At 35.9% G+C, this 25,540-nt stretch overlaps 3 protein-coding genes and 1 pseudogene across 5 annotated transcripts; 3 read left to right on the plus strand and 1 right to left on the minus strand.

Annotated features, from left to right (window-relative positions):
* Positions 1-350: 350 nt before the first annotated feature.
* Positions 351-4,015, plus strand: LOC140887165 (isocitrate dehydrogenase [NAD] regulatory subunit 1, mitochondrial). Its single transcript, XM_073294238.1, has 4 exons — positions 351-967; positions 2,536-2,775; positions 3,183-3,261; positions 3,582-4,015. Exons 1-4 carry the CDS (start codon positions 491-493, stop codon positions 3,854-3,856), a joined length of 1,071 nt encoding a protein of 356 aa, XP_073150339.1. The 5' UTR covers positions 351-490; the 3' UTR covers positions 3,857-4,015.
* A 44-nt stretch (positions 4,016-4,059) lies between these two features.
* On the minus strand, positions 4,060-10,674 carry LOC140887164 (protein DETOXIFICATION 45, chloroplastic-like). Its single transcript, XM_073294237.1, has 14 exons — positions 10,184-10,674; positions 9,166-9,353; positions 8,647-8,790; positions 8,409-8,533; positions 7,469-7,604; positions 6,797-6,893; positions 6,584-6,684; positions 5,698-5,861; positions 5,533-5,604; positions 5,314-5,430; positions 5,127-5,222; positions 4,926-5,047; positions 4,672-4,723; positions 4,060-4,575 (listed from the first exon to the last, which is right to left on the minus strand). Exons 1-14 carry the CDS (start codon positions 10,534-10,536, stop codon positions 4,564-4,566), a joined length of 1,779 nt encoding a protein of 592 aa, XP_073150338.1. The 5' UTR covers positions 10,537-10,674; the 3' UTR covers positions 4,060-4,563.
* A 4,156-nt stretch (positions 10,675-14,830) lies between these two features.
* Positions 14,831-20,681, plus strand: LOC140887700 (mitochondrial import inner membrane translocase subunit TIM44-2-like). Of its 3 annotated transcripts, none has more exons than XM_073295130.1 (14): positions 14,831-15,069; positions 15,171-15,283; positions 15,818-15,901; positions 15,977-16,102; positions 16,301-16,349; positions 16,457-16,963; positions 17,061-17,129; positions 17,846-17,910; positions 17,994-18,062; positions 18,150-18,222; positions 18,441-18,545; positions 18,641-18,712; positions 19,562-19,624; positions 20,345-20,681. In XM_073295130.1, the coding sequence occupies exons 1-14, from the start codon at positions 14,989-14,991 to the stop codon at positions 20,480-20,482; spliced, it is 1,614 nt and encodes a 537-aa protein (XP_073151231.1). In that variant the 5' UTR covers positions 14,831-14,988; the 3' UTR covers positions 20,483-20,681. The 3 variants fall into 3 exon arrangements, with proteins under 3 accessions (XP_073151231.1, XP_073151232.1, XP_073151233.1); XM_073295131.1 differs by having other exon boundaries at positions 16,030-16,105; positions 16,305-16,349; positions 20,345-20,679; XM_073295132.1 differs by lacking the exon at positions 14,831-15,069 and having other exon boundaries at positions 15,229-15,283; positions 15,977-16,105; positions 16,305-16,349.
* A 1,329-nt stretch (positions 20,682-22,010) lies between these two features.
* On the plus strand, positions 22,011-25,261 carry LOC140892282 (protein HIGH CHLOROPHYLL FLUORESCENCE PHENOTYPE 244, chloroplastic-like; annotated as a pseudogene).
* The last annotated feature ends 279 nt before the right edge of the window (positions 25,262-25,540 follow it).

Consider the following 25,540-nt stretch of genomic DNA (forward strand, 5'->3'; position numbering starts at 1 on the left):
AAAAACATAATATTTTATTTGAGAGTAGGTTTTCAGCTAATGTTCTCATATATCTATATTTATATTCGTGAGATAAATCGATTTAAATATACAAAGAAAAACATAATATTTTTGTAATAAAAAATAATAATTTTTAATAAATCGAATAATATCACAAAGATTCGAGTACTAACAAGTCTCTTTGCCACCATTACATCAACTCTCCAGGTTTGGGAAAGGGTTTGATAAATCTCTATATTTAAATAATAAAATCAATGTTGATTCTCCACATTTTAAAGTATTAATTAATTAATTAATTTGTTATTAAATTACTATATTATGCTAGTCGATGAAATGCGAATCCCCCTCGAAGCAAATTGAGACACTCCCATTCCACTCCTTATTCCCTAGCTCTTTCATCTCTGAACCCTAAAATCTTTGTTTGATTCAATTCATCCGCGCAATACGAACCCTAATCACTTGAATTTCCTTCTCCAAGCAAACTAATCAAATGTCTAGACGAATCCTCAGCCACCTCCGTTCCACACGATCGGTCACCTACATGCCCCGCCCCGGCGACGGGACCCCTCGGGCTGTCACCCTTATTCCCGGCGACGGGATCGGCCCTCTCGTTACCGGTGCTGTCGAGCAGGTCATGGAGGCCATGCACGCTCCCGTCTACTTCGAGAAGTACGACATCCACGGCGACATGAAGGCCGCCCCTCCCGAGGTGATCGAATCGATTAAGAAGAATAAGGTGTGTCTTAAGGGTGGACTTAGGACCCCGGTGGGCGGAGGAGTCAGCTCAATCAATATGCTTTTGAGGAAGGAGCTCGATCTCTACGCTTCACTCGTCCATTGCTTCAATCTTCAGGGGCTTCCAACGCGCCACCATGACGTAGATATTGTCGTCATCAGGGAGAATACTGAGGGTGAATACTCGGGCCTCGAGCATGAGGTTGTTCCTGGTGTGGTCGAAAGCCTCAAGGTAGTTTTTGTACTATACGTGTTTTTTTAATGTGTGGTTACTTTTTTATGGTGCTGCGTTATATTTTTGCTTTTGCTATTGGGTTTTAGCTGATTGTAGAATTTCCGTGATTTTTTTCCTTCTTTTTTTTTTTTTTTACTATTGACGGTTGTCTAAAAGGTTGGAAGGAAAATTAAACAGATATACTTTTCAACTTCTAATAATATCAATCAGGATTTAGTTCCACTAGCAATTGTTGACTGTTGGCAATTTCCTGGATCCTATCACCTATTCATGGTGAGGAGCAACAAAAATGGGAAAAGGAATGAGGGGTTAAAAGATAGCAAGAATTCAACTTGATTTGTTAAAAGTAAGGTGCCTTAACAAAGAAAACAGAAGCTCCTAACTGTTAACCTTCATGAAGTGTACTGGTCAAAGATGGCTATGCCAGATCTCCAGCTTTAGAACTCTATAGCCCGAAATTGAATTAATAAAGATTTATGCTTTTATTTAAGAAAAAATATATATTCCTGCTATATCAATACGTACCAACTTTGGTAAATTCGTTTTGCAACCTTCTAATTGTGGAAATTGGAGGATTTAAGAGAAGTTTGTGATGTTGATTTGTTTTATTATAATTGATAAAGATAGAGGCTTTTTGTTAATGGGCGAGATTCCTAAATGGCTGAATCTATGAACGAAGTTAAGAAATTATTTGACGCCAACTAAATGAGAACGACGCATATGAGAAGGATATCTTTTTCAAGGCCTGTAAACAAATTTTATCCAAGATTGAAGTTCAATCTAAATCATAAACGTGAACATCGTTCAGTCAGTAGCAGCACATGAGATGGTTAACATGCTAAAGTGGCTTCTTCTTTTTTTTTTTTTGTAATTCTTTTGCCGGCTTCTGGAAGCCTAGAAAGATGAGCTCGTTTTATCAAATAATGAATTGAGGTTGAGCCTTAGCGTTATTAAATTTGTATTCATTTTCATTGGGATAACTAGGTCATTTGTCTATGGAACTTGTTAATTAAAATCCTTACGTTTATTTGTGCACCATTGCATGGTTTTCCCCTTTTTAACACCTGCCATAACTTCATGCTATCAATGGCATCTCACCTGCTAACCGATAAGATAATGTTGCAGGCCAGTCACCTCCTGTTGATTATGTGTTTTAAATTTTACACAACTTGGAATTGGTGTGATTTGTTCCTCATTTTACCTTCATGAACCCTCTGTTTTTTATTAGTTCATTTCTGTTTAGTGTCATCATTATTCTCCTTCCATGGAACATTGGAACCTCTCTGTTCCCTTTTTAGTTCATCACTGTGTAGTGTACTTATCCTGCTGGCTGGGAAAGGCTGCAGATTACCTTCTTGTATATGTAGGTTGTGTTTTTATTTATCTTTCTGATGTGTGTGTCAGTACCTCGCTTTTTAGAAATTAGAACATCCAATAAAAGTTTTTATGGCGTTGTTGTAGAATATAATGTTTTCATATTTCTTTCTAGTTTGTGTTTACCAACATGCTTTAGAACCTTTTAAAATTTTCATATAGTTTTGTTCCTCATTTAGCCCAAATGCTAGGTGATAACAAAGTTCTGTTCAGAGAGAATTGCAAAATATGCCTTTGAATATGCCTATCTCAACAACCGGAAGAAAGTGACTGCCGTGCACAAAGCAAATATTATGAAACTTGCAGATGGTTTATTTCTAGAATCATGCCGGGAAATTGCTAACAAATACCCTAGCATTCAGTACAATGAGATGATAGTGGATAACTGCTCTATGCAACTTGTTTCCAAGCCGGAGCAATTTGATGTCATGGTAAGGGATTTATTCATCCTGCTAGTGTTATTCTGTCGAGTTTAAATTATAAGCTGCATTATCAACTGGTTGAAGATCTGTAACCATTTTATCGATTTATTGTCGAGCTCGTAGATCCAGCTTGAAAATCTTCTAGTTAGTATGTCATTCTGTTTTAATAAATCAAATTATAATTTGGATAAAGTCCCTGGTGGTACTTTATCGTGATGTGTCGCCTTCCCCACTTATTAGTAATGTTTTAGGAAAGGTGAGAGGCAGGGGGAGGCGTTTATCATGCCTTTCTTCTTCCCCTTCACCTACTCCTCCCTCCTCATTCATGGGTGTCCTGTTTTGTTCTTTCGTTTTTGTGTATAGGTGTTGGTAGGGTAACGTAATGCCTTGTAAGCGAGCAATGTTGCGTTTCGCAGGTGACTCCTAATCTTTATGGGAATCTGGTTGCAAATATAGCTGCTGGAATTGCTGGAGGTACTGGTGTCATGCCCGGAGGTATGCATCATGAGTCTGTTGAGAGCTTTTCCTCTTTCAAGATGAAAAGGACGAATTTTACTTGATCCCAATTCCCAAGACAATGCATGGTGCAACTAATCTTGAACTCAAAGCTCATAATTTCCAATCGCCCATTTTTGTGAAATTGAAACCCTCGAGCACCAACCACGAAAAATTTAGAACCAAAAAACGTGGTTATACTCCACCTCATCTGTTAAACAATGTTTGCTTACGGATGTGCATCTGTTATATCGATTTGATTTAAGACGAATGATATCATCCTGATTAAAAGAGATATTCAATGGTTTGTTCCCTTTCAGGGAACGTCGGTGCCGATCATGCCATATTCGAACAAGGTGCCTCTGCAGGAAATGTAGGAAACGAGAAAGTGGTAGAACAAATGAAGGCGAACCCCGTAGCTTTGCTGCTTTCGTCGGCTATGATGCTGAGACACCTGCAGTTCCCTTCATTTGCCGACAGACTAGAGACCTCTGTGAAGCGTGTAATATCTGAAGGTAAATACCGTACAAAAGATCTTGGTGGACAAAGTACCACACAAGAAGTTGTGGATGCCGTCATAGCAAATCTCGACTGACTTTCTCCATATTTCCACACTTCATTATTGTAATGATCTGATTATATATATCAATTTTTGTGTTTTGTCAAATAATGATGTGCAAATTGCCGAAATTTTTGAATTTTCGAACCAATGGAACATGAATCTTGGCGGAAGTCAATTTATTGAGATTTATCATGTTATGGTTTTAACATGATGTTTAATTCATAATTGGTTGATAGTACACCATTATATCTTGTCACATGGTGCGAATTTTGTAAATTAAGATGAATGTTATTTGTTCAGTCAAAACTCAAACATAGGCTAACACTTGGTCTCTAAGTATGAACAAGTGAAGGTGTTTCCCGTCTCCTACTTCAAAATTTGATGTTTTGAGGAAGATCCATATGACGCCACCGATGGTAGTGGTATCATATCTCATCATCATCTTAAACTACCTGGACATCTGCCTCAAACAAGAAAACCCAATACTCCATTTCCTCTGGTGCTGCATACGGTGTATCGGATCTCGAATTCATGAAGTTCTCGACGGGCATCCTGCTGCCTAGCAAGTCTTGTATTCAATCAGTTGCTCCTCATATGCATAGGTATTGTTTGAGAGAGCTTTTAGAAAGCATTTTTCGGCTTTTTCTTAACAAAATTTCAAAATTTTGCTAAGAAAAAATTGAGAAGTGCTAGAAGCTCTCCCAAACACTACCATACATTCCTCCATCCATCTCAATTTCTCACCCAATGACCTGAAAGTCACAAAACAAGAGGATAAGTAGTACTATTTTGATAAAAATAATTAAAAGATCCATCCTATACAACAACTTGAACAGCTCGGAATTAACCTTGGCCTCTTTGACGTGCAGGAACCACCACGGACCTCTATGTGACAATAACCTGAAAGTAGAAGAAATATAGTTTACAAATGGCTGTGTTGAATTTTTTAGCTTCTCATCTTCAAGCCAATGATGTTTTACTCGTATAAAAAAAAATTTATTTCGTATGATGAACTTGTTAATGGGATTTGGCAAAAACCGCATAAAACTTGTCAGAATGAAAGAGCGGCATTTCAAGATAATAGATAAACCACACGTTTCACCTGATAAATCCAGCCACCATTCTCAGTCCCATGAAGAGAGTCAAGCCTGACCAAACACCTGGAAGTCCGAAGATGGTAGGGGCACTTAGCAGATATGCAGAAGAGACAGCCCCAATCACCATCTGCATTTTACAACCATGCATGCATGTATGTGAGCTTTTTTCCCATTTATTCAAGCTTTATCAGTGTAAAGATTATTACCATTGAACGTGCTGCATAAGGGAAATCCGAAACACCGTAATGGAGTCCATCAAATATAAAAGCTAGAGCATTTATAGGTTGGCTGATACTCACAAACTGCACCATTTGCAGCAATATCATGTCAGGATACACGGTTGTTTCTGCCTTAACAAGAATGCTTCCAGAAAGAAATGGATTTATTACTTACCAAAGTAACAGTTCCAACAATACCTAGTACTTGTGTGTCCTTCGTAAAAAATTTAGCCAAAGAACTAAAAGAAACACCCAGAACCAGAGCTAAGAAAACACCTAGGGCAAAACCTATCTAGAAACACAAAAATAAAGCTTAATCAGGAAAACAATTTGAATCGGTAATGCAAGGAAACTTAAACTCACCTAAGGACCTACTGAATAAGAACACAAGTACCTTTAACACAAATTGTGTGAGATCCCTCACAGTCCTGTAATCATCTCTTGATATATAACTAGCAATCAAGGCCTGGACAGATGGCTCAACTTAATGAGTTGGGAAAGGATAAAAGAGACCTATAAAAACAAAAGACAGAAAAGGGGGTAAAACCATAAAATTAACCTGAGCCGAAGTAGCAAGTGCATCTGTGAGAAGTGATACAGCAAGCCATATTTGTAAGCATATTTGATGAGCAGCCATCGCGATAGGGCCCTGGCGTGCAGCCATCGATGTACCAAGGGTCATGGTCAGCAGAACAGCAAGTGTTCTCCCAATTAGAAAGCCACCTGATGATCCCATAAACATTCAAGTACCATATTCCTTGATGATATTTGAATCAAGCCAAATAACACAAAACTAGATATTGGGATGTGTATCTAGCAAAATGGGATCTTCATTTGGCATTCTAAGCATAGGTAAACACAGTCAATGCTAGATTGAAAGTCATGGGGGCATCAAAATTATAGTAACTGGCGTGCAGCCATCGATGTACCAAGGGTCATAGTCAGCAGAACAGCTAGTGTTCTCCCAATTAGAAACCACCAGATGATCCCATAAACATTCAAGTACCATATTCCTTGATGATATTTGAATCAAGCCAAATAACACAAAACTAGATATTGGGAAGTGTGTCTAGCAAAATGGGATCTTCATTTGGCATTCTAAGCATAGGTAAACACAGTCAATGCCAGATTCAAAAACATGGTGGCATCAAAATCATAGTAACTGAACCTGACGAGCATGTCCGATGTGTTTAAAACTGTGATATTCCTCATGGTGGTGACTTGATCAACAGAATAACAAATTTCAAGACATGGAAGTAATGTATTATTATTATTGTTGTTGTTGTTGTTATTATTATTATTATTATTATTTCTTAAATGTGCTTATTAGTTCTAAAGACAAACTAGCAAAAGAACCCCTCATATCAGCCAAATGAAGCACTTCAAATAAAATTCTGCGGAACGCATTTAAAAAATTAGTTAAAATTGCACGAGAAAATGCATACCTGATTTCAGATAATCACCAAACTGCAGCTCTCCAAGTTTTGGAGGCAACAAGACAGCTCTCTTATTCAGATTCCAAATCATTGAAAAAGTAACAAGGTATCTAGACACAAGAAACATTATATTAAATCTAGATATTCAAGCCAAGCAAATACTGACCCAGAAATAACAGAGTTAAAAAAACTGAGCCCTTCAAATGGAAAATGAACACATACTGTGATATAACGGTAGAAATGGCAGCTCCATAAACACCCATCTGACAATAATAAATAAATAATGGAAAGAGAAACACAGCTGTAAAATTTCCAAAACCTGCAGCAAAAGAGAGTCTTTTGTGAAAAATAATTTTAGGAGGACTGTTTTGGGAAATGAATTTGCTAAATCATAACAACAATATAATTGTGCAAAAAAAAAGCATTTGATTTCTAAGGGCAAAGTTCACACCAAAGAATGGATTTTTTGTCAAATCATAACTGCAAGTTTAACTGAGTCTTTTGCATACAAGTCATTAGGAAAAATGGATTTTTTTTACATTGACGTAATAATTGACTAATTGTATACTTAATATTATGGGTCCTCAGTCCCCGTCACTATTATAATTATAATTATAACAAAGATAAATAAGGAAAAATGCACTTAACTTCTTAAACAATCATATACATGCGACACATGAACTATAGAAGTCAGCACAAAGTCCCGATGAAGAAATCAAACATTTCACACAACGATGGCATCCTGAGATCCTTTATCATGCAGCACTGTAAACCCATTTAATCATTCTTACCAAGAAAATATTTTCATTGATTCCCATTTAAAAAAAAAAAAAAGACTGGCCACGTTATCTACCTGTTTGAATACACTTAAACTAAAAGTAAAGGAACGCTTGCCTAAACAAATCACAGGGGTCTTTGTATCCTTGAAACCACGAAAAATGCCTTGAAGAGCCAAAGAGACAACAAATGCAGGAGCACCGAGAGCCCTAAGAAGAAGAAATCGTTGTGCTGGAATACGCATAGAAGAGACCTGCAATGGCAGCTAAACTTACAAAAAAAATATTGCATGTAAATTCAAATGACAAATGTGGCTGATGAGTTCAGTAGAACGTCACATGGTGATTAGTTAGAGCACAATGATGAAATAATAACAAAGCGCGATTTTACTGCCTCCTCCAAATAATCATTAACTTAATCAAATTCAAACTTTTGGAGCACAAGAACAAATTGATCAGCCAGCCGTACTAAGACACTATACATTAAAAAATGAACAAATACGCGATCTTTTTTTTAAGATTTCTTCCTTCAAAGCCGCGAACCACAGCAGGTTTGGGAGTAATACAAAATGCAAATCAACATTAACTGTGTTTTGATAACCAAACCACCAACCATGATTTCGGATTAAAAACAGGATGATGATCAAGTTAAATTCAGCAAATGTTAGAAGAGAACATATTTTGACCTCCAGGTCTTAGCTACAAATAAACACTGGAATGATCTCCCCACTTCCAGGGGCAAAGTAGAGAGATCAAAATTTTCATAACGCCCTTGGTGACAAAAGCCAGACAGATGCCTTCAAATTCTAACCAAGGATTAATAAATTTTTCTTAGCACAAAATAGAAGCAAAAAAATTAATACAATGTAATTAGAATTTGGCCAATGACTGCCGAAAGACCAAAATAAGTCAGGATAAGCAATGAAATGTAAGCAACAATTAGTCAAGATGGTTACGTAAATATGAAAAGTACAATACGGCCTGGAATAAAATTTAACAAAAGGTCAAGAATTGAGTCTCATAGAATTTCTAGAAATTTAGAACAGGAAAATGCATACTGGTGATATGCCCATCAAACTTAACAAAGGTCCAGATCCCAGAGACAGGGCAACAGCTTCAAAGATGCCAATGCCAACAGCTAAAAGCAAAGCTGTGGACACAGAAGAAAGCTGCAGCTTTTTTTCTGCATCCATAAAAGGAAAGAAAAGTTAGGTTGAATTAGTAGAGCACTGACATCAAGAGAAACTTACATCTGCTATTCAAAACAAACGGGTTATCCAACAATTCCAAATCTACCGGATGTGTTAAATCTGCTTGCATTCTTGGAAATATCTTCGGCCACAAAAGAAGTAGCAACGCTGAGGAGAGGGATATTGAAAAGCTTTGAGACTATATTGAAGAGAGATATGGAGACACCAGCAGAGGCCAACTCCACGGAACCTAAATAAGAAACAGGCTAGTAAAATATGAGAGCAATGTAATGTCAGAAGGTGATGGATAATAACCATCTGAGAAGTAGAAATACAAACTAAAAAGACAAAAATAATGCATTCATATATTAATATCTAGCTGTCAAAGTAGAAGACAACATCAGATCATACTTCAAGAATTTAATTAAATAAATTCGATTCTCTTCATCATGGCGCATGTCCATAGTTTAAGTAAGGATTAATCTCATCGACCTTCATGCAAGCTCGCAATATTCACAATTATGCCATGTATACAAAGTAGAAGGCTAATTCTATACATCGTGTGAAAAAATTACAGGATAATGTAACCCAGAAGTCAGGTTGAATACCTAAGCATCAGCCTTACCCAAATTTCCTATGAATGCTGTCTCCATCAATTGTACCAGAGGTTCAATGGCTTGTCCCCCAATTGCTGGTAAAGACAGCATCACAAGCTCATGCTTAACATCTTTTGACAAAGATGTGCTGATGGGACCTTCCCTCGAGTCATCCTCGGTGTTAATGATCCCAGAAGAAGCAGTGCAATTCAACTCACTGGAAACAAAAAGATGAGAATGAAGATTAACACAAAGATACATCATAAATATTGTATATTCATCTGACTCATGAGTTCTCTTTATTGACAAGATGATCAATAACATGCAAAGAAATTTAGCCCCAAATCATCAATACCTGCCACGGACTTCAGTCTTTATAGAAACAAAGAAGTTCTGCATTATTTTCACAAATATAAATATCACAGCTCCAAAAAATGAACCGAATGTTTACGATTAACCCACTTGCATCAGTTCCTACTTTTAGATGTACTCAATGTTGAATTTGTACTTTCAAAAAAAAATTGTTGAATTTGACTAAAGCTGGAAATTTTAGAACTAGTAGTTATCATCATGTTCGATGTGTATTGATGCCTATACAGGTAGAAGTTTTGGAGCAACTGAAATTCTACCTTAAGCTCCATCCGAATCTAGGTTTTTAAACATTTTTTTCTACTTTCGTCGTCAATCCCTAAAAGACAACAGTGTTAAGGTTGCACCAAAAATCAAAATGATCTTTTTTTACTTCTATATGTTTTGCATGGTGCAAAGCTTGCCACAAAGCATTAAAGATGGGGCCTTCTAGTTTTTGAGATGTGTTAGAGACTATGTATCAGCCGTTTCAGCAGTTTCTCTATACACAGTATTAGGATATTTTGGTCCCTAACGCATGTACCAGCCAATTACAGTGCCCCTGATAAATGAGAATCGAACCAGAGAAAATGAAAAACACTTGGGAGGCCTATCTTTTTTTAAATAAAAAAAAACACTTCGATCAGGGTATTTTTTTTCAAAACGATCCCCGGAGTAAAAGGTAAAAGGATATCATACTTGTGTACTCCATTTGAATTCGAGAGAAAGTCGTCTTCTTGTACTGCAGAGCTTTCGTCTACATCACGGGACTGCACCCCACAATCGGAACTCCGGTGGTTACCGAACCTTGACAAGAGGTGCCTCTTTCGACGAACGAGCGGATGACTCAGATACCCTTTTGCGTTGTCTAAAGACAGAGAACAAGCCTCGAAACGTCGACCATCAGTAATTTTCAGTTCCCCCGAGTTCTCTCCCCGAAGGTGAACTCGAAGCCCTGATGAGTGGTGCAATGAAACATCCCTTCTACGGTTCCAACACGTTAATCGACCCCATACCGACGCACCGGCACTGAATTGTGCGGCCACGGCCATTGACAGCAAATGCTCCCCAAAACGAAACAGAACACACGAGAAAATACAGAAGAGAAGATAAAATGGATACGGAAGATGGCCGCTCTCGTGATTTATTTTAAGGTGGTTACAATTGTCCGATGTTTATGCTTCCGAATCTTTATATGCAAATTCATATCTTTACGTATATAAAACTAATATAAGCAAATATCTATGTAAAAGAGAATGAGAATACTACTTTATGTTAGATCTGGCCACGGTTGGGATCCGGTCCCGGTCCGGACCCGCCGGGTTCGGGTTGGCATTTAGCCAACCCTTAACCGGCCCGCCAATGGCCGGTTCCGGTCCGGGTTCGAAATTTAGTTTTTTTTAAATTTTTAAACAAATTTTTAATAAGATATATTCTTTAAATAATCTCAATCAAATATTTCATATCTTCATAATAAAAATCTATTACATTTATTAAATAAACAATATATTAAAATTTCAACATCTTAATATCTTATGACTTAATATTACAAATCTATTACATTTTATTCTACTTCACTCGCATTTCCTCCCGTCGTAGTTTCGGATGTTCCTTCGGTATCATCTTGGTCTTCTTCATCACTTTGAATATGTTTTGTTCGAGTAGCGGCTTTTGACCAATCATTGAGCAAACATTGGGCTTCCTAGTTTTCCGGCCTTAAGCTAGAACGTCTCTCGTCCAATGTATTTCCTCCAATACTAAATGCTTGCTCCACTGCAACTGTTGAAACCGGACAAGCTAGAATTTTTTTTGTCATTATAGCCAAAATTGGATATATTTGTGTTTTTTTGCGACCACCATCTCAAAATGTCGAAGTTTTCCTCATCTGTATCACTAAAATCAAAAGTAGTGGTAAAATAATTCTCAAGTTCCTGACTGGAACTTAAGGATCCTCGTGGACGTTTCGTCCGTTTCCTTAATAAAAGTTGTGCTTTAGTAAGTTTAAAAGAAACATTACTAGTTGCAGTGGATTGTGTTTCATGTGAAACAATTTGTCCACCATATTTGATGTTATATTCATTATAAATATCAAGTAAATAAATTTTAATATTAAACAAAATCAATGAGATAGAAGAAATCGTTTCCGCAATAGGCTCCAAAGATTCATAATATAATGTTAACATGTCGCTTAAGCCATCTAATTTAAGTCTAGGATCTAAAACAAAAGCACATAAAAAAATTTCAGGAATGAGCAAAAAATATTTTTCTCATTTTGCTTTCATGACGAGAATACATTGAGATAAAGCACTATCATTAGAATTAACATGTTCATGAAAAATACAAGCAATGTTGCAATAATGTGTTAAAACTAAATGTGAAGTAGAGTAATAAACACCGGATAATTGGTCACTAGCATCATTAAAAACTTTTAAAATTTCACAAATACTAGTGCATATGTTCCATTGATTTGAAAACAAATAAATATCACGAGCTTGAACAAATTGATGAAAAAATATACATAATAAATCTTTATATTCAAAAGAGGATAATATCAATTTATATGTTGAATTCCAACGAGTTGGAACATCTCGTGCAAACCGCTTAGGATTCATACCATTTATTCTACAAAATTTTCCTCATTGCTTCATAACTTGGAGGTGCGTCCATAATTAATGAATAGCGTTTCTAATTGGTTGAATATGTGTGCCTAAATTTTTAAGCCCATCTTGAACACACAAATTTAAAATATGACATGTGCATCTAATATGAAAAAATTTGTCACCTAGTGATGGTTTACATATTTCAATAAGCTCACTAATACTAGAAGTATTTGCACTAGCATTATCAAAAGACATTGAAAAAACTTTGGTAGTTAGACCATATTCTTCTAAAATAACAAATATAAGTTGCGAAATATTTTGTGTCGTGTGTGATTCGTTGAAACATCTATATGCAAGCAACCTTTTTTGAATGTTCCAATTATTATCAATCCAATGACATGCAATACCCATATATGAACAACTTTGCCAATGATCACTCCAAATATCGGAACACAAAGAAACTTTATTATTCAAACTATAAAATTCCTTAATTAATTTTTTTTTTGATCAACGACTAACTTTTTCATTGTGTGTTTAAGACTATTTCTTGAAATACGTCTAATAGAAGGATTTGCACTTGTAGAAAGCCAATTTTCAAAAGATAATTTATCGCTAAAACTAAAAGAAAGTTGTTCAACCACACAAAATTTAGCCTTTTCTTCTCTAAATCTAGCTTCGTTATATTTAAATAGTTGAGATTCATTACCCGATTGTGAAGAGAATGCCGGAATTTGAGTTTGACCACGATCAATACCAATTTCCACCGGATGATTTTTCTCGATATGCCGCGTCAAAGTTCCATAACCACCTCCTTGTTTAAATTTGTAACATTTTGAACAATATTTGCATTTGGCTTGCAAATCACCGGAGGGAAGCGTCACCTTGTCGAAGTGTTTGGTAAAGATATCGGATGTCGGACGAGGCACCGCTCGAGTTTGTCTTTGAGAGGCCGCCGGATCGTTCATACTTTCTTGACTTGCATGATGACGTGGTGGTGGTGGTGGTTGTTCAACTTGTTGTCTTTGTTGCGCCTCTTGTCGAATTTCTTGAATTTCATCATCGGAATATTCAAGATCAAATCCATCGACATTGAATTGAGGATACTCGACCTCGGGTGGTATGATGCTCTTTTCCTTTCCTTTTCCTTTGTTATCCCTACGACTTGATCCCGCTCCGGACATTTGTAATTGTATAAATATGAAAATAAATCAACAATTGACAATAAACCAATAATCGAAACTTGATATTTTTGATAATTCAAGAAATTAAAAGGAATTGAGAATAGAGAAAATGAAGAGAGAATTGTGTAAACAAAATGAAAGGAGGTTGGGGGTATTTATAGATAAAAAGTAGGTTTTTTTTTTTTTTTTAAAAAAAAGCCGGTTGACCCGACGGGTCGAGCGGGTCGACAACGGCCACAAGTCGTGGCCGTTGAATGATCCAACGGCCACTTGCTAGTGGCCGTTGGATCTGGGCGCCCTGATGGGCGCCACGTGTCGGACCCGTGCAACCCGGCTGTTTGACCCGTCGGGTCGTCGGTTTTCCCTTAGGAAAACCGGGACCGGAGTCGGGCACGTTGACCCGGTTAACCGGCCCGTTGACCACGGGCCGGTTCCGAGCCCAACCCGGCCCTTGGCCAGGTCTACTTTATGTTTCAAATAAAATTATTTTAAAAATTTATAGAAATAGTTTGGGACGAGGTCAAGTTTGCAAAATTGAAAATCATTATAAAATTTTAAGCCCGTTAATAATGAGATTTACAAATGATTCTTAATTTTAAATTTTAAAAAAAATTATAAATCTGTATACGATGAAAAGAGAAAAAAAAAATCAATCCAAAATTTAATTTATCAAACTAAACATATTATTATTATTTTCATAATCACTTCATATCCTATCAAATTATATTAACAATCACATATTAAATTATCCTTGCACAATCTCATTAATCAAAGTAAACGCAACATAAGGATGCGTTTACTTATGTTGATAGGATTGTGAAGATATAATTTATTAAGTGATTATTAAACTGATTAGATATGATATAGAGTGTTATAGATAAATAATAATTTATTTACTGTGATTGATTACGATTGTGATTAGAATTGTGATTAAACAAAAAAATCACAATTTTGCCTTTTAAATATAATAAAAAATATTAGAAATAAGGGTATATTGGGAGTTTTCTAATTTTTTTTTTCATTTATACAAGCCATAGATTATTTATTCTTAATAAAATTGAGAATTAAAAATCATGCTCAAATCTAATTATTAACGGGCCTTGAGTTTAGGAATTTTTGTAAATTTTTCAGTAAACATGAGATGAATTATTATTAATAGTCTTATCACATGATAATCACCACAAGTAAACACAACCTATATATATATAGAGATAAAATGATAAGGGAATAAAGCCAAAATAATTCGATAAGTTTGTTTGTTTAGTGATTTGATCACATAAGTATTAAATTTTTGTCCTCTAATTTAAATTATACTTTGATTTTTAGTATTTTTTTCATGAAACATTAAGTGACATCGAAAAATGTTGACATGACAGATGCAAATGTTTACGTGACATTTAAAATAATTTAAGTTAATTTTTTTTTTTGGGAAACAAAAATATCTCCACAAAAAAAATTGAAAATAAAAAAGTGAAAAATAATTTTTATTATTTTAAAGAAAAAGAAAAAATTCGAAAAGAGCCTGAAACTTTTGCATTAGGGCAAAGAAAATTGATTTGCTTCTTTATAGTTGAGCTATCTATCCTCCACACACAGCCTGCCTTGTCTTTTGCCGAGGTTGAATCACAGCACACGAGACAAAACCCTACGAAGTTGGTTTCTTTCTGCATTTTCCGCGTAATAATTTTCGAGGGAAGAAGAATATCCTCGGCGGGTGGGTCTGATGGCCAGCAGAAAACTCCTTAGAGATTTCTTGATCAACAAGCATATACTTCTTCGACCTCAATTAATAGCACCTAAGCAGGTACGCGATTCTTGGTCTCACCTACTCCTCTCTCCATATGTATGTGTGCGTGAAATATGGCATCTTGATCTGGTGATAGCTTGTGGGTTGTTTCTGTGTAGGCCTTGAGTAGATGGGAAAGGCCGCAGTTCATTTTGTCTAATGGGAATATGCTTAGACGTGAGTTCAGCGTGTTCAATGAGTTCTCTAAGAAGATTAAAGGTGAAGTTGAAAGGTAATATGTTTTTTAAAAATACTGGGTATCTTATCTTCTCTTTCTTCTTGATTTTAATGAATACTTGCCATTCTCTTTGATACTTCAAATTTTTTGTTGCATATTGGATTCTTTTCCATTCGTGTTTTATGCTGGAATAGATTGGAATGCGAAATATAAGTTCGATTTTTTGTAAACACTAGTCATCATTTCTTTGAGGGCCGTACTTTATTTCAGCCCTACTAATTCTTTGAAGCCTTTTTTTTGTGTGAATAAACTGTGAGCAAAGGGGAGTAGGCAATGAGTTTTTATTCTTGTTTTTGCTTTTGCTTTTGTTGGCATATATATTTTTGTGTGTACACGTGGCCACATAGTTTCGAGCTTATCAGAACTGAAGTTAGTTGTGATATTGATGCTCTCTTGCAGTTATTTTTCCATTTGGGCTCGAGCCTCCTTTGCTTAAATGTGGCCATTGACATCAATACCATGCTCATTTTATTTTTCCTTTTCTTTTTTCTTTCCAATTGAGGTGTGAGACTTGTTTGCTGGGTGTAGGAACCAGGAATTTCAACAGTCCATTAAAGAATTTAAGGAGAAGGCACAAGAACTAAAGGGAGTGAAAGAGGATCTAAAAGCTAGGTAATATAATTACAATTTTTGTTGTTTCGCGAGTACTTGTATCGTGGAGGCTGAGACATACTGTTGTATGTCAAGGCTGGCAGACATTTCCAATGGGAGCTCTGAGCTGGTGAAATGGCGAAATGCAGAACGAAGCAGACTACTGAGAAGCTCTACAAGAATGTTGATGGTGTTTGGACAGAGGCTGAAGCTAAGGCAAAAAAGGTATAAATTTCTGTTATTGGTTTTGTAATTTCTGAAGCTAAGGCAAAAAAGCTTGCAAAGTCGAGTGACGGGGTGATGGCTGATTTGACGGAATTTAATTTAAGCTTGAACAACTGACCGATTAGATGAAATAATGGACTGTCTTTATCTATTAATTTACATATTTTACTGACTTTTGGGTTACTTTGTTTTCATAAAGGTTTATGCTGACATGGAAGAAAAGATTACTGCTGCTAAAATTGAGGTGTGTGAAGTTTTTGTTCAATATAGAATATATGTCCATGCCATTTTGTGTATATTATTCAGTGATAGAAAACTTGATAATCACGAACTGTCTAAATCTTTGTTCAGGTTAAAGAAAGTCTTGGTGCTGGTAAGCAAGAGCCAACAGGATCGGATGGAACTCCATCAAGTGACTGCCCAAATGGCAATGTTGGAGACAAGTCTGCCTTTGGAGAAGAAAAGCAACAGGGGCAGCAACAGCAACCTGAATCTGATGATCAGCAACAGCAACAGCAACAGCAACAGCAACAGCAACAGCAACAGCAACCTGAATCTGACGATAATTTCAAAACTCTATTTGGCAAGGTGAAAGATGGGTTTTATTCCATTTCTCCTAAGGTGTCTTTAGCTTTCAACAAAGTGAAGGAAGCGAAGCCCATTGACTTGGTGAAGAAGAGCTATGAGATTGTGAAAGATGAGTTGAAAGGAAACCCGAATAGGAGAAAGCGCCTCGAATATGATGTGTCATCTGCTCCATCATCATCAAAATTTGAAAGAAGTACTCGAACTGATATTGTTGTGTTACCTTCAAAGCAATCCCCATGGAGTAAGAAATGGGAGGCATTCAAGAATAAGGTGATATGACATGAGAACCATATATGCTTTTTTGTATTCTGGATTATTTATGTTTTGTGTTCCCTTTTTGACATATTATTGTTCACTGATGTCTCAGATGCGAGGCCATCCTATGTTCAAGCGTGTTAGTGGGATAAGTGAACCTGTACTTGAAAAGAGCCAGGAGGTAATTTGAAACGTGAAATATGATATTTTAGTTTTCTCTGTTGTGACCTCTGCTTACACTTTTATCCACCTTCTAACATCTGCAGTTTCTTTAGTCAGGTGTCTGCCCCTCAAGCATCGAAATAGGAGTTTATATATAAATCCTACTTTTTGTGACAATTACAGTAATATATCTTTAAATGAAGAAATTAGCACATATGACCGTAGAAAAGCCTGTTGTTTTATCCATTGGCTTTTGTGATTAAAATAATATATTGCTGGAGAGAAGCTGATATGTCCATTGGTTTAGCACTGTGAAATGGAATTGCAGCTTGTAATGTTTGTCCTAGATGCTACTGTTAAACGGACATTTATATTGAGTGAAATCGGTCGCATTAAGTTGTCAAATTGTTGATTATTAAGGTTATTTAATAGCTATCACAGTAGTTGGATTTTCATGTGCCAATTGATATTTTTTCCCCACTTTCTTGTTATTCACAACCATCCCCAGATCCATACCATGTATCACGAATACATAAACTGTTCATAGATGGCAAGGCAGCGAATATATATATGGTGACGGTTAAAGTGAGAATGTGAGATGAAATTTTATGCTTAAGTTTCTTGGTTTTATGTTGGACAGAGTTACAGTGAGATAAATCTCAATCTACATCTTTGGTGATTTTCCAGCTTTTTCTGTCTCAGCATCAGTATCTCATCCTTGTTGATAAAATGCAGATTGCAGAAGATATGAGGGAGAGATGGGAGACTAGTGATCATCCAGTTGTTCACAAAATCCAAGAGTATTTACCCACCTTTCCTCCTATTTTTAATTTTCACTTTCGAAGTCATTTGCATGACCAAAAATTGTTTCTTTGTTTGCCAGTATTAGTGAGACTGTTCTGGGAGAATCAGATGCTGCGATGTCATTTAAAGAGATTCGTCGCAGAGACCCGTAAGATAATTTGTCCTTGTTTTAAGTACTATGAAAAATAACTGTGCTATTCAGAAATAGTATATTTCTCACTTGACCTTGTTGCAGGACTTTTTCTTTACCAGAATTTGTCGCTGAGGTTCAAGAAGTGGTCAAACCAGTTCTTATTGCTTATTTTAAAGTGAGTCTTAAAGATCTTATAAAAAAAAAATGTCTTAAAGTCCATGAGTGCATAGCGTTGAACTTGATATCTAATTCGATGTTTCATGGCTCTGATATTGTCATGAAAATATTGGATTATCTATAATGTTGGCTAGTTTGGATACAAAAGGTGTATCTTTTAAAAGCACATTGTTGAGTTAACTTGATGGATGTTTTTATGTGCTTTGCTACCTATAGGGCGATGCGGATGTTTTGAAAAAGTACTGTACTTCTCACGTCATTGAGCGGTGTGTAGCGGAGCGCAGAGCTTTTGAAAGCCAAGGGATCTTTTTTGAGAACAAGGTTAGAATACGTCGTACCACGTTTTGTGCTTCTCATTCATAGTTTAGGGATGCTAATCCTGTCCATATTTTCTTGTCTTTGTGTCTTCCTTGCAGATTTTGCATATATCAGAAGTTGAGGTTCGAGAGACTAAAATGATGGGAGACACCCCCATTATAATTGTGGCAGTAAGAACTCACTTGTCTGCTCTCTTGTGAGGAGAATCATGGGAATACATTTCTTAGTATATAAAAAAATCATGGGAATCCATTGATCACCTATTGAATAATGTAAACTTGAACTGATCATGAATGATAATTCATTTCTTTGGTATATCAATTTTTTTTATAAAAATTACAAATTTTAAGGTTCTGTAAGTTTTGTCAAATTTTAGGAAAAGAATGCATTGATCAAGGAATGAAAAAAATTACTAATATTGCTGGAGTAGGAATTAAAGTTTCTGTATGCTTTTGCGATATGATATGATACACAGAGACAAATAATTTAAAAAAAATGTAATTTAATTTTAAACTTGTATTACTTGATGACAGTTCGCTGCTTCTAGGCTTTTATTTATTATTACGTTGCTTGTAATCAATGCTCCTTAGTATTTTTGGCTATTTTGGTGATATAAAATTTTGAAATAGCACGTGTATAAGTAAGAGTTTTCTTTTATCATTCTGAAACGTGACATCAATCACCCAAATGATAAAGTCCTTGAGTGTGCAAATGTAAAATTTTTAGACATTTACAGAGGTGAACATTATTAAGATTTTCAGAAGGAATGATGTGGAAAAGGGTCGTACAAGTGTATATAACATACCCACTTAAGCAATTATTTCCCCTCCCTATTTTGATACTTTAGTTTAGATCAAAATGACCATAAAAGGATATTTGCTGGTCTTTGTTGAATCATCATTCGGATCTTCCATGAAGAACTCATCTGTTGATGAATGATGCATACATATTCTATGTTTTTCATGGGAAAATGCTCAATAGTTGATACTAACAACTCTTTTGGTTTGACATTGTCACAGTTCCAAACACAGCAAGTCTACTGTGTACGCGATGGACTGGGTTCAGTAACAGAAGGTGGTCAGGTAAAGTTGAGACCTTTATTGCATTGAACCTCTAAACATAAATAAAATAAATTAAATGGAGAAGAAGGATTTATAATTGGTCCTGTTTTGTCTAGCTTGTGGGTATTCTGCTCATCTTCTCATCGTTGAAATTACATTATATAAGCCATCAATTCAATTTCATGTGCATATTTATTTGAATGAATTGATATTTCCAAGGGAATATCCCCCGATGTTCTTTTGTGACTGCCTCCAGAATCATCTTTGAGGAATATTGATCTGCCAGATATAATATACTGTTATTGCCTTACATATATTGCGCCACATACACACTACCAATTATGATCACTTCCATTCCGATGAAGGACATGAAGGAACACATTATAACATGGACATCCTATGTGCCAGCCACTCATTATTGAATTATCGAATATCATATAACATCTGGTGCATATATTCAAAAACAAGAAGTTTGAATCCTTCCTAGATCAGGAAACTTGTAAGGTTTCTGCTTTAGATAGTCCTCAATATTTGTCTTTGGTGGAATGGTTGCCTAATACTAGTTGAAATGCACACGAACAATCAGTGTGCACTCTACACTTACAATATGATAGTTGGGTAATTTTCCGGGATACCCTTGATGAATTCAAGTCTAGTAATTGTTGGGCGCTGAGTTCCATAGAAACCAGAACATGAAGTTTGTTGATTTTTGTTTTATCGACGTGTATGTTTGTGAAACAGGATACAATTCAGACGGTGTATTATGCATGGGCTATGCAGCAGTTGGATGCTGAACAACTTGGAGATGGCTATGCCGCTCCTTACTCTATCTGGAAGCTTAGAGAAATGCAGCAGCTTGGTGTTAGGGCCCTCATTTAATTCTCATTCATTTGGTTATTAAAATTAACAATAATTAATGTTGGAGTGGATGAGGATTTTGTTGTCTCATCTCATTCGTGCTCAAATTTTTTAGCCCCTTTTGATTTTGTTAGCAATTTCAAGTGTGTTAAAGGTGAGGTTAATTTAAATGGATTTACTCGAAGTAAGCGAAAAATAATACCTTGAATTTATAATATAATTTTAATTATTTTGAGTTAATAAAGGTTAATATCATATAAGAATAACAAATTTAAGATTTTGGTTATTCGTAACTCAATTTTTGCGCGTTAAAGGTAATACGGTTGATTAAGATTTTGGTTGACTTTTTTTCCCTCAAATTTGACAAATATGTTACATTTTATTCACGTTTTGCATTCGATCTTATGTTTCATTATGGCTTAAATTAGTATTTTAGAATATCGTCTTCAATCAATGAGCAATTTTGCTTTCTACACTCGTGAAAATATAGATTTTGGTAATGGCGTTGGTTTTTTTAGCTATTTTTTTCTTCTACATTATTATTACCTGTGTCTGACGTGTTTGTATAGTTTTTTAAAATTATTTAATTTGGTTTATATCAAAATAATGATATATCATAATTATACAAATTAACGAGGCACCTTCTTACAATTTATGACAAATATTTAATTTGGTTTATATTAGAATAATGATAATATCATGATTATACAAATTAAGGAAGCACCTATTACAATTTCTGAACTTCGTCTCGTCAACCTACCAAATTTTGGGAAAATTTCATCCTACGGGTTGTATAGACACTATTTTAATAGTGTATTTAATGATGGATATTTATCAATATATATGAGGTCCATTAAAAAAATAATAGACCTCACATATATTAATAAATCTTCGTCTTTCGATGTTGTTTGGGGCAATGAATATACTAACATAGGTAAAATCCAATTTACCCAAATTTTGTCTCCATTAGAATAATATTTAATATCGTACTAATGCTTCGACAGATACCATGTGTTTGTACAATTTTTTTTTTTTTTGAAATTAAATTTGATTTATATAAGAAGATGGATAATATCACAATCATAAAAAATAAACTAAACTGAAATTTTTTATTTGGTCATACCAACCTACACACCTTTTTTTTTTTTTCTATATCATTCCACCTTCTCAGCAGAATAAAAAGATTATTATTATTATTATTATTATTATTATTATTATTATTATATAAGTACATAAGAAATCGAAGTATAAGATGGACTCGACTTGCGCCGTCATGATGTCAAATTAAATTTACATTTATAATATTTTTATTTTAACTAAATTAAACCAAATTTTAATATTAACCAAAAAAATGGGAAAAAAATTATTCTCCTACTAATATATTCGAAAAATCATTGTGTACCTTTCGAAATCGGTTTTCCAAAATAATATCCAAAAAAAAAAAAATCGGTTTTCTAAAACAAAAAAAACTTGCATATATTATTATTATTATTAAAAAATGATTTGATGCGTAATCCATAGTTGCAGACGTGGCATGTTGTGCATCTGTAGTCCCCTTCCACTACACTGGAGAGTAGAGAAAAGAAAGCAAGCAAAAAAGGTGGTTGATTTATAATTTATGGCCGCTTCAACTCTCCACCCCCAATTTCCCACCCTCACGCTCCGCCGTCCGCAGCCATCCTCCCTTTCCTGGCGGCGCAATTTGGCTCCGGACTCCGTCGCGTCCACCTCCCCTCACTCCTCTTCCTCCGCTACGATTCTTACTTCTAAAGGTGATGATCCCTTTCAGTTTGACGCGCCATTTTGTATCACTGCTCTTTGTTGTCGATAGCGTTTGTGATTGATTGTCTCTAGCTTTTGATTTAGGCAGGGGCAATGGAGCTTTGATCAAATGCGCCGCTGTGAATTTGGCCCCGGGGACTCCTGTCAGGCCTACCAGCATACTGGTGGTAGGAGCCACGGGAACGTTGGGCAGGCAGATTGTGAGGCGGGCGTTGGATGAAGGATATGATGTTCGGTGCCTCGTCAGGCCTCGCCCTGCTCCTGCTGATTTCCTCCGTGACTGGGGCGCCACTGTTGTCAATGTAAACTCACTGCTTAATATGTGAGCTTGATGTTAGTACAGTAATCATTATGCTGCACTTTACTCGTTAGTTGTGTGCAAGTCACGACCGTGCTAAACTTGGCCTAGGCATTCATGTGTTTTTTAAGCGGCTTTTTGGAATTTGGAGCGTCTGTTTTGATCTTTTTCTTCTTCTTTGTTTTTTTTTTTTGCCTTCTGCCAGAATGATGTCTATAACCCCGATGTTAGAACTGTGATTTCGTGCACAAGGTAGATTCGGTGTTTTTGCCAAAATGGAAGAATTCAAGTTTTATCCTTTTTATGGCTATATATATAAAAACCTTCTATATCGAGGTGAGGGATAGGCGCGGTGTTGTCTAGTTTTGAATCAATGATCAATTCATGGAGAGAAAGTTCTCATTTACAAAACGGAAGGCATGAGGTCGGTAAAAGAAATTACAAGAATTAATCCAAAGACAAATTAAAATTGATAGATGAGGAGGAGCCAGGGGAGGAGATATGAGACCTGACGGAATCTAAATCTCGTCATCCGTGTCTAATGAGAAGACCTCTAGGAAAGCTGAAGTAAGTTTTGGATACTAACCATAGAAACCTTCAAGGATTGACTTCCATTGGCTAGGCTGTTTGCTATATTGTTGTCATATATGCAATACATGTTGATATTAGCATTCATTACATGGAACAGATACTGAATCTTTCAGTGTTCCTTTGCTTCCATCGTCAAGAGCTTTGATTCTTCGTAACATTTATTGTTGCTTGAGGATCAACTTCTGATGAAATTACTTGTGTGTTTAGCTTGTCAATGACTCATTTTAACTGTGTAATCTGAAATCTAGGCATCTATGAAAATCATTACTGCCATGGTACGATAATGTACTGAATCACGGTGTTTCTGTGCAGGCAGACTTGAGCAAACCTGAGACAATACCAGCGACATTGGTTGGCATCCATACAGTTATTGACTGTGCTACAGGACGACCGGAGGAACCCATAAAAACTGTGAGGATACTTGCCAACAATCTGATTGTATTGCCAGTTACACAGTAGGATCGATGTTAGGAGGGTTATTGAATTCCTACAATAATTTCCATTTAATATTTTACATAAAATCTGCCATACTTAGTTCACCTTCACTTTAGGTAGATTGGAAAGGAAAAGTTGCTCTCATTCAATGCGCAAAGGCCATGGGAATCCAAAAATTTGTCTTCTTTTCAATCCATAACTGTGATAAGCATCCTGAAGTTCCACTTATGGAGATCAAACACTGCACTGAGAAATTTATCCGCGATTCAGGCCTGAATCACATCACCATCGGCTATGTGGTTTCATGCAGGTGAATGCCTTCTTTTTGTTTAATGTTTCAGTGTTTTTTAATTTCTTTTCCAATTTCTTTGGTACTCTTGCCTTCCACGTCAACTGCGAAACAATGAAAAATTACGTGCAATCTTTTTGTTTACCCTAGAGTTTGTTACAACTTTTCTCTTTGACATGTTATAGTTTGTGATTCTTCTCTCTGTACCATCTTTCTTCATCGTTTTGTTCTGCTTTGTTTCAAATCTTTGACATCTGAACCAGTTTAGTCATATCTGTGTGGTGTTTCACTATCTTTCCAGGGTCTGATTGGGCAGTACGCTGTGCCCATATTGGAAGAGAAATCTGTTTGGGGTACCGACGCTCCACAAGAATAGCGTATATGGACACCCAAGTAAACTTTTATAGCTTAATCTGGTAATTTTGCGTATAATTAAAGTCCTCAAACAGTTACCCTATATTTCCAGGATATTGCTCGTTTAACATTTATAGCTATACGAAATGAGAATGTCAACGGAAAACTCCTTACTTTTGCTGGGCCTCGTGCTTGGACAACTCAAGAGGTAAAGAACAATGACATGCCCTCAATTTGAGAAATAGTTGTTTGTGGAGATGTGGTGGTGGCTATTTTCAACACTCCTGTTCTTGTGTCTTGAGAATGTATTATTCATTCTTTCTCGTCCCAGGCATGCCCCGGTTTACCAACTGTAAAATCAATTTTATGATTTGAAATCATGTGTAATTTTTACAGGTGATAACCTTGTGCGAGAGACTCGCCGGTCAAGATGCAAACGTTACCACAGTTCCCGTCTCAATTTTAAGATTCACTCGCCAGTTGACTCGTTTGTTTGAGTGGACAAACGATGTCGCTGATAGATTGGCATTTTCTGAGGTATTAATACATTACTTTTTCCAGGTTCGGCATAGCAACTACAAATTTTCCATGGAGTTTATTTATCAGTTGAACTGAGACTGCAGCATGCATCTATGTACTTGATCGAATTGGAATTATCGATTTTCTTTAATAATCTTTGATTGATTTGCTTCATAAACAGTGGGCTAACGATCTGTAGTTGGAATTTTGTAATTGACGCAAAACTCCAAATGAATTCTTTCTTTCTTGTAGGTTCTTAGTAGTGATACAGTTTTCTCCAACCCAATGACTGAGACATATAATCTTCTTGGAGTGGAAGCCAAAGATATTAGCACGCTAGAGAAATATCTGCAGGATTATTTCACAAACATATTGAAGAAGCTGAAAGACCTCAAAGCACAGTCCAAGCAAACTGACATTTACTTTTGATCACAATTTCTTCATACGGCAAGGTTTTTAATTCTCTCATGCATCATATAAAATTATGTGTGTTGGATTATTATTATTTTTTAAAAACTTTTTTGAGAATTGATTCTTGTTTTTTTTACCAACTTTTCTTGTATCACTAAGAACTTTGATAGTGAAATTTGTATTATATGATGTTATAAACACGGAGCGAAAATGTCTATTTTCGATTTAGCTGTCAAATTCCACTTTTATTTATTGCGACTAGGGATGGCAACGGGGCGGGTCTGGAGCGGGTTTGGTTAAACCCGTGACCCGCCCCGCTTCCCTTTGGACCCGCCCCGCGAACCCAGCGGGTCCAATCCGGGTTAGACCCGTTGGACCCGTCAAAAATTAAATATTTTTA

The sequence above is a fragment of the Henckelia pumila genome, chromosome 3 (assembly GCF_033568475.1).
Source record: "Henckelia pumila isolate YLH828 chromosome 3, ASM3356847v2, whole genome shotgun sequence".
NCBI classification, from domain to species: Eukaryota; Viridiplantae; Streptophyta; class Magnoliopsida; order Lamiales; family Gesneriaceae; genus Henckelia; species Henckelia pumila.

Coding starts and splice junctions, on each gene's coding strand:
- LOC140887165 (XM_073294238.1), top strand. CDS start 491: ATGTCTAGACGAATCCTCAGCCACCTCCGTTCCACACGATCGGTCACC. Junction 2,776..3,182: donor CGGAGCAATTTGATGTCATG/GTAAGGGATTTA, acceptor TGCGTTTCGCAG/GTGACTCCTAATCTTTATGG. Junction 3,262..3,581: donor TACTGGTGTCATGCCCGGAG/GTATGCATCATG, acceptor GTTCCCTTTCAG/GGAACGTCGGTGCCGATCAT.
- LOC140887164 (XM_073294237.1), bottom strand. CDS start 10,536: ATGGCCGTGGCCGCACAATTCAGTGCCGGTGCGTCGGTATGGGGTCGA. Junction 5,605..5,697: donor CACTTGCTACTTCGGCTCAG/GTTAATTTTATG, acceptor CCATCTGTCCAG/GCCTTGATTGCTAGTTATAT. Junction 5,048..5,126: donor CTTATGCAGCACGTTCAATG/GTAATAATCTTT, acceptor TGTAAAATGCAG/ATGGTGATTGGGGCTGTCTC.
- LOC140887700 (XM_073295130.1), top strand. CDS start 14,989: ATGGCCAGCAGAAAACTCCTTAGAGATTTCTTGATCAACAAGCATATA. Junction 15,070..15,170: donor AATTAATAGCACCTAAGCAG/GTACGCGATTCT, acceptor GTTTCTGTGTAG/GCCTTGAGTAGATGGGAAAG. Junction 16,964..17,060: donor GGGAGGCATTCAAGAATAAG/GTGATATGACAT, acceptor CTGATGTCTCAG/ATGCGAGGCCATCCTATGTT.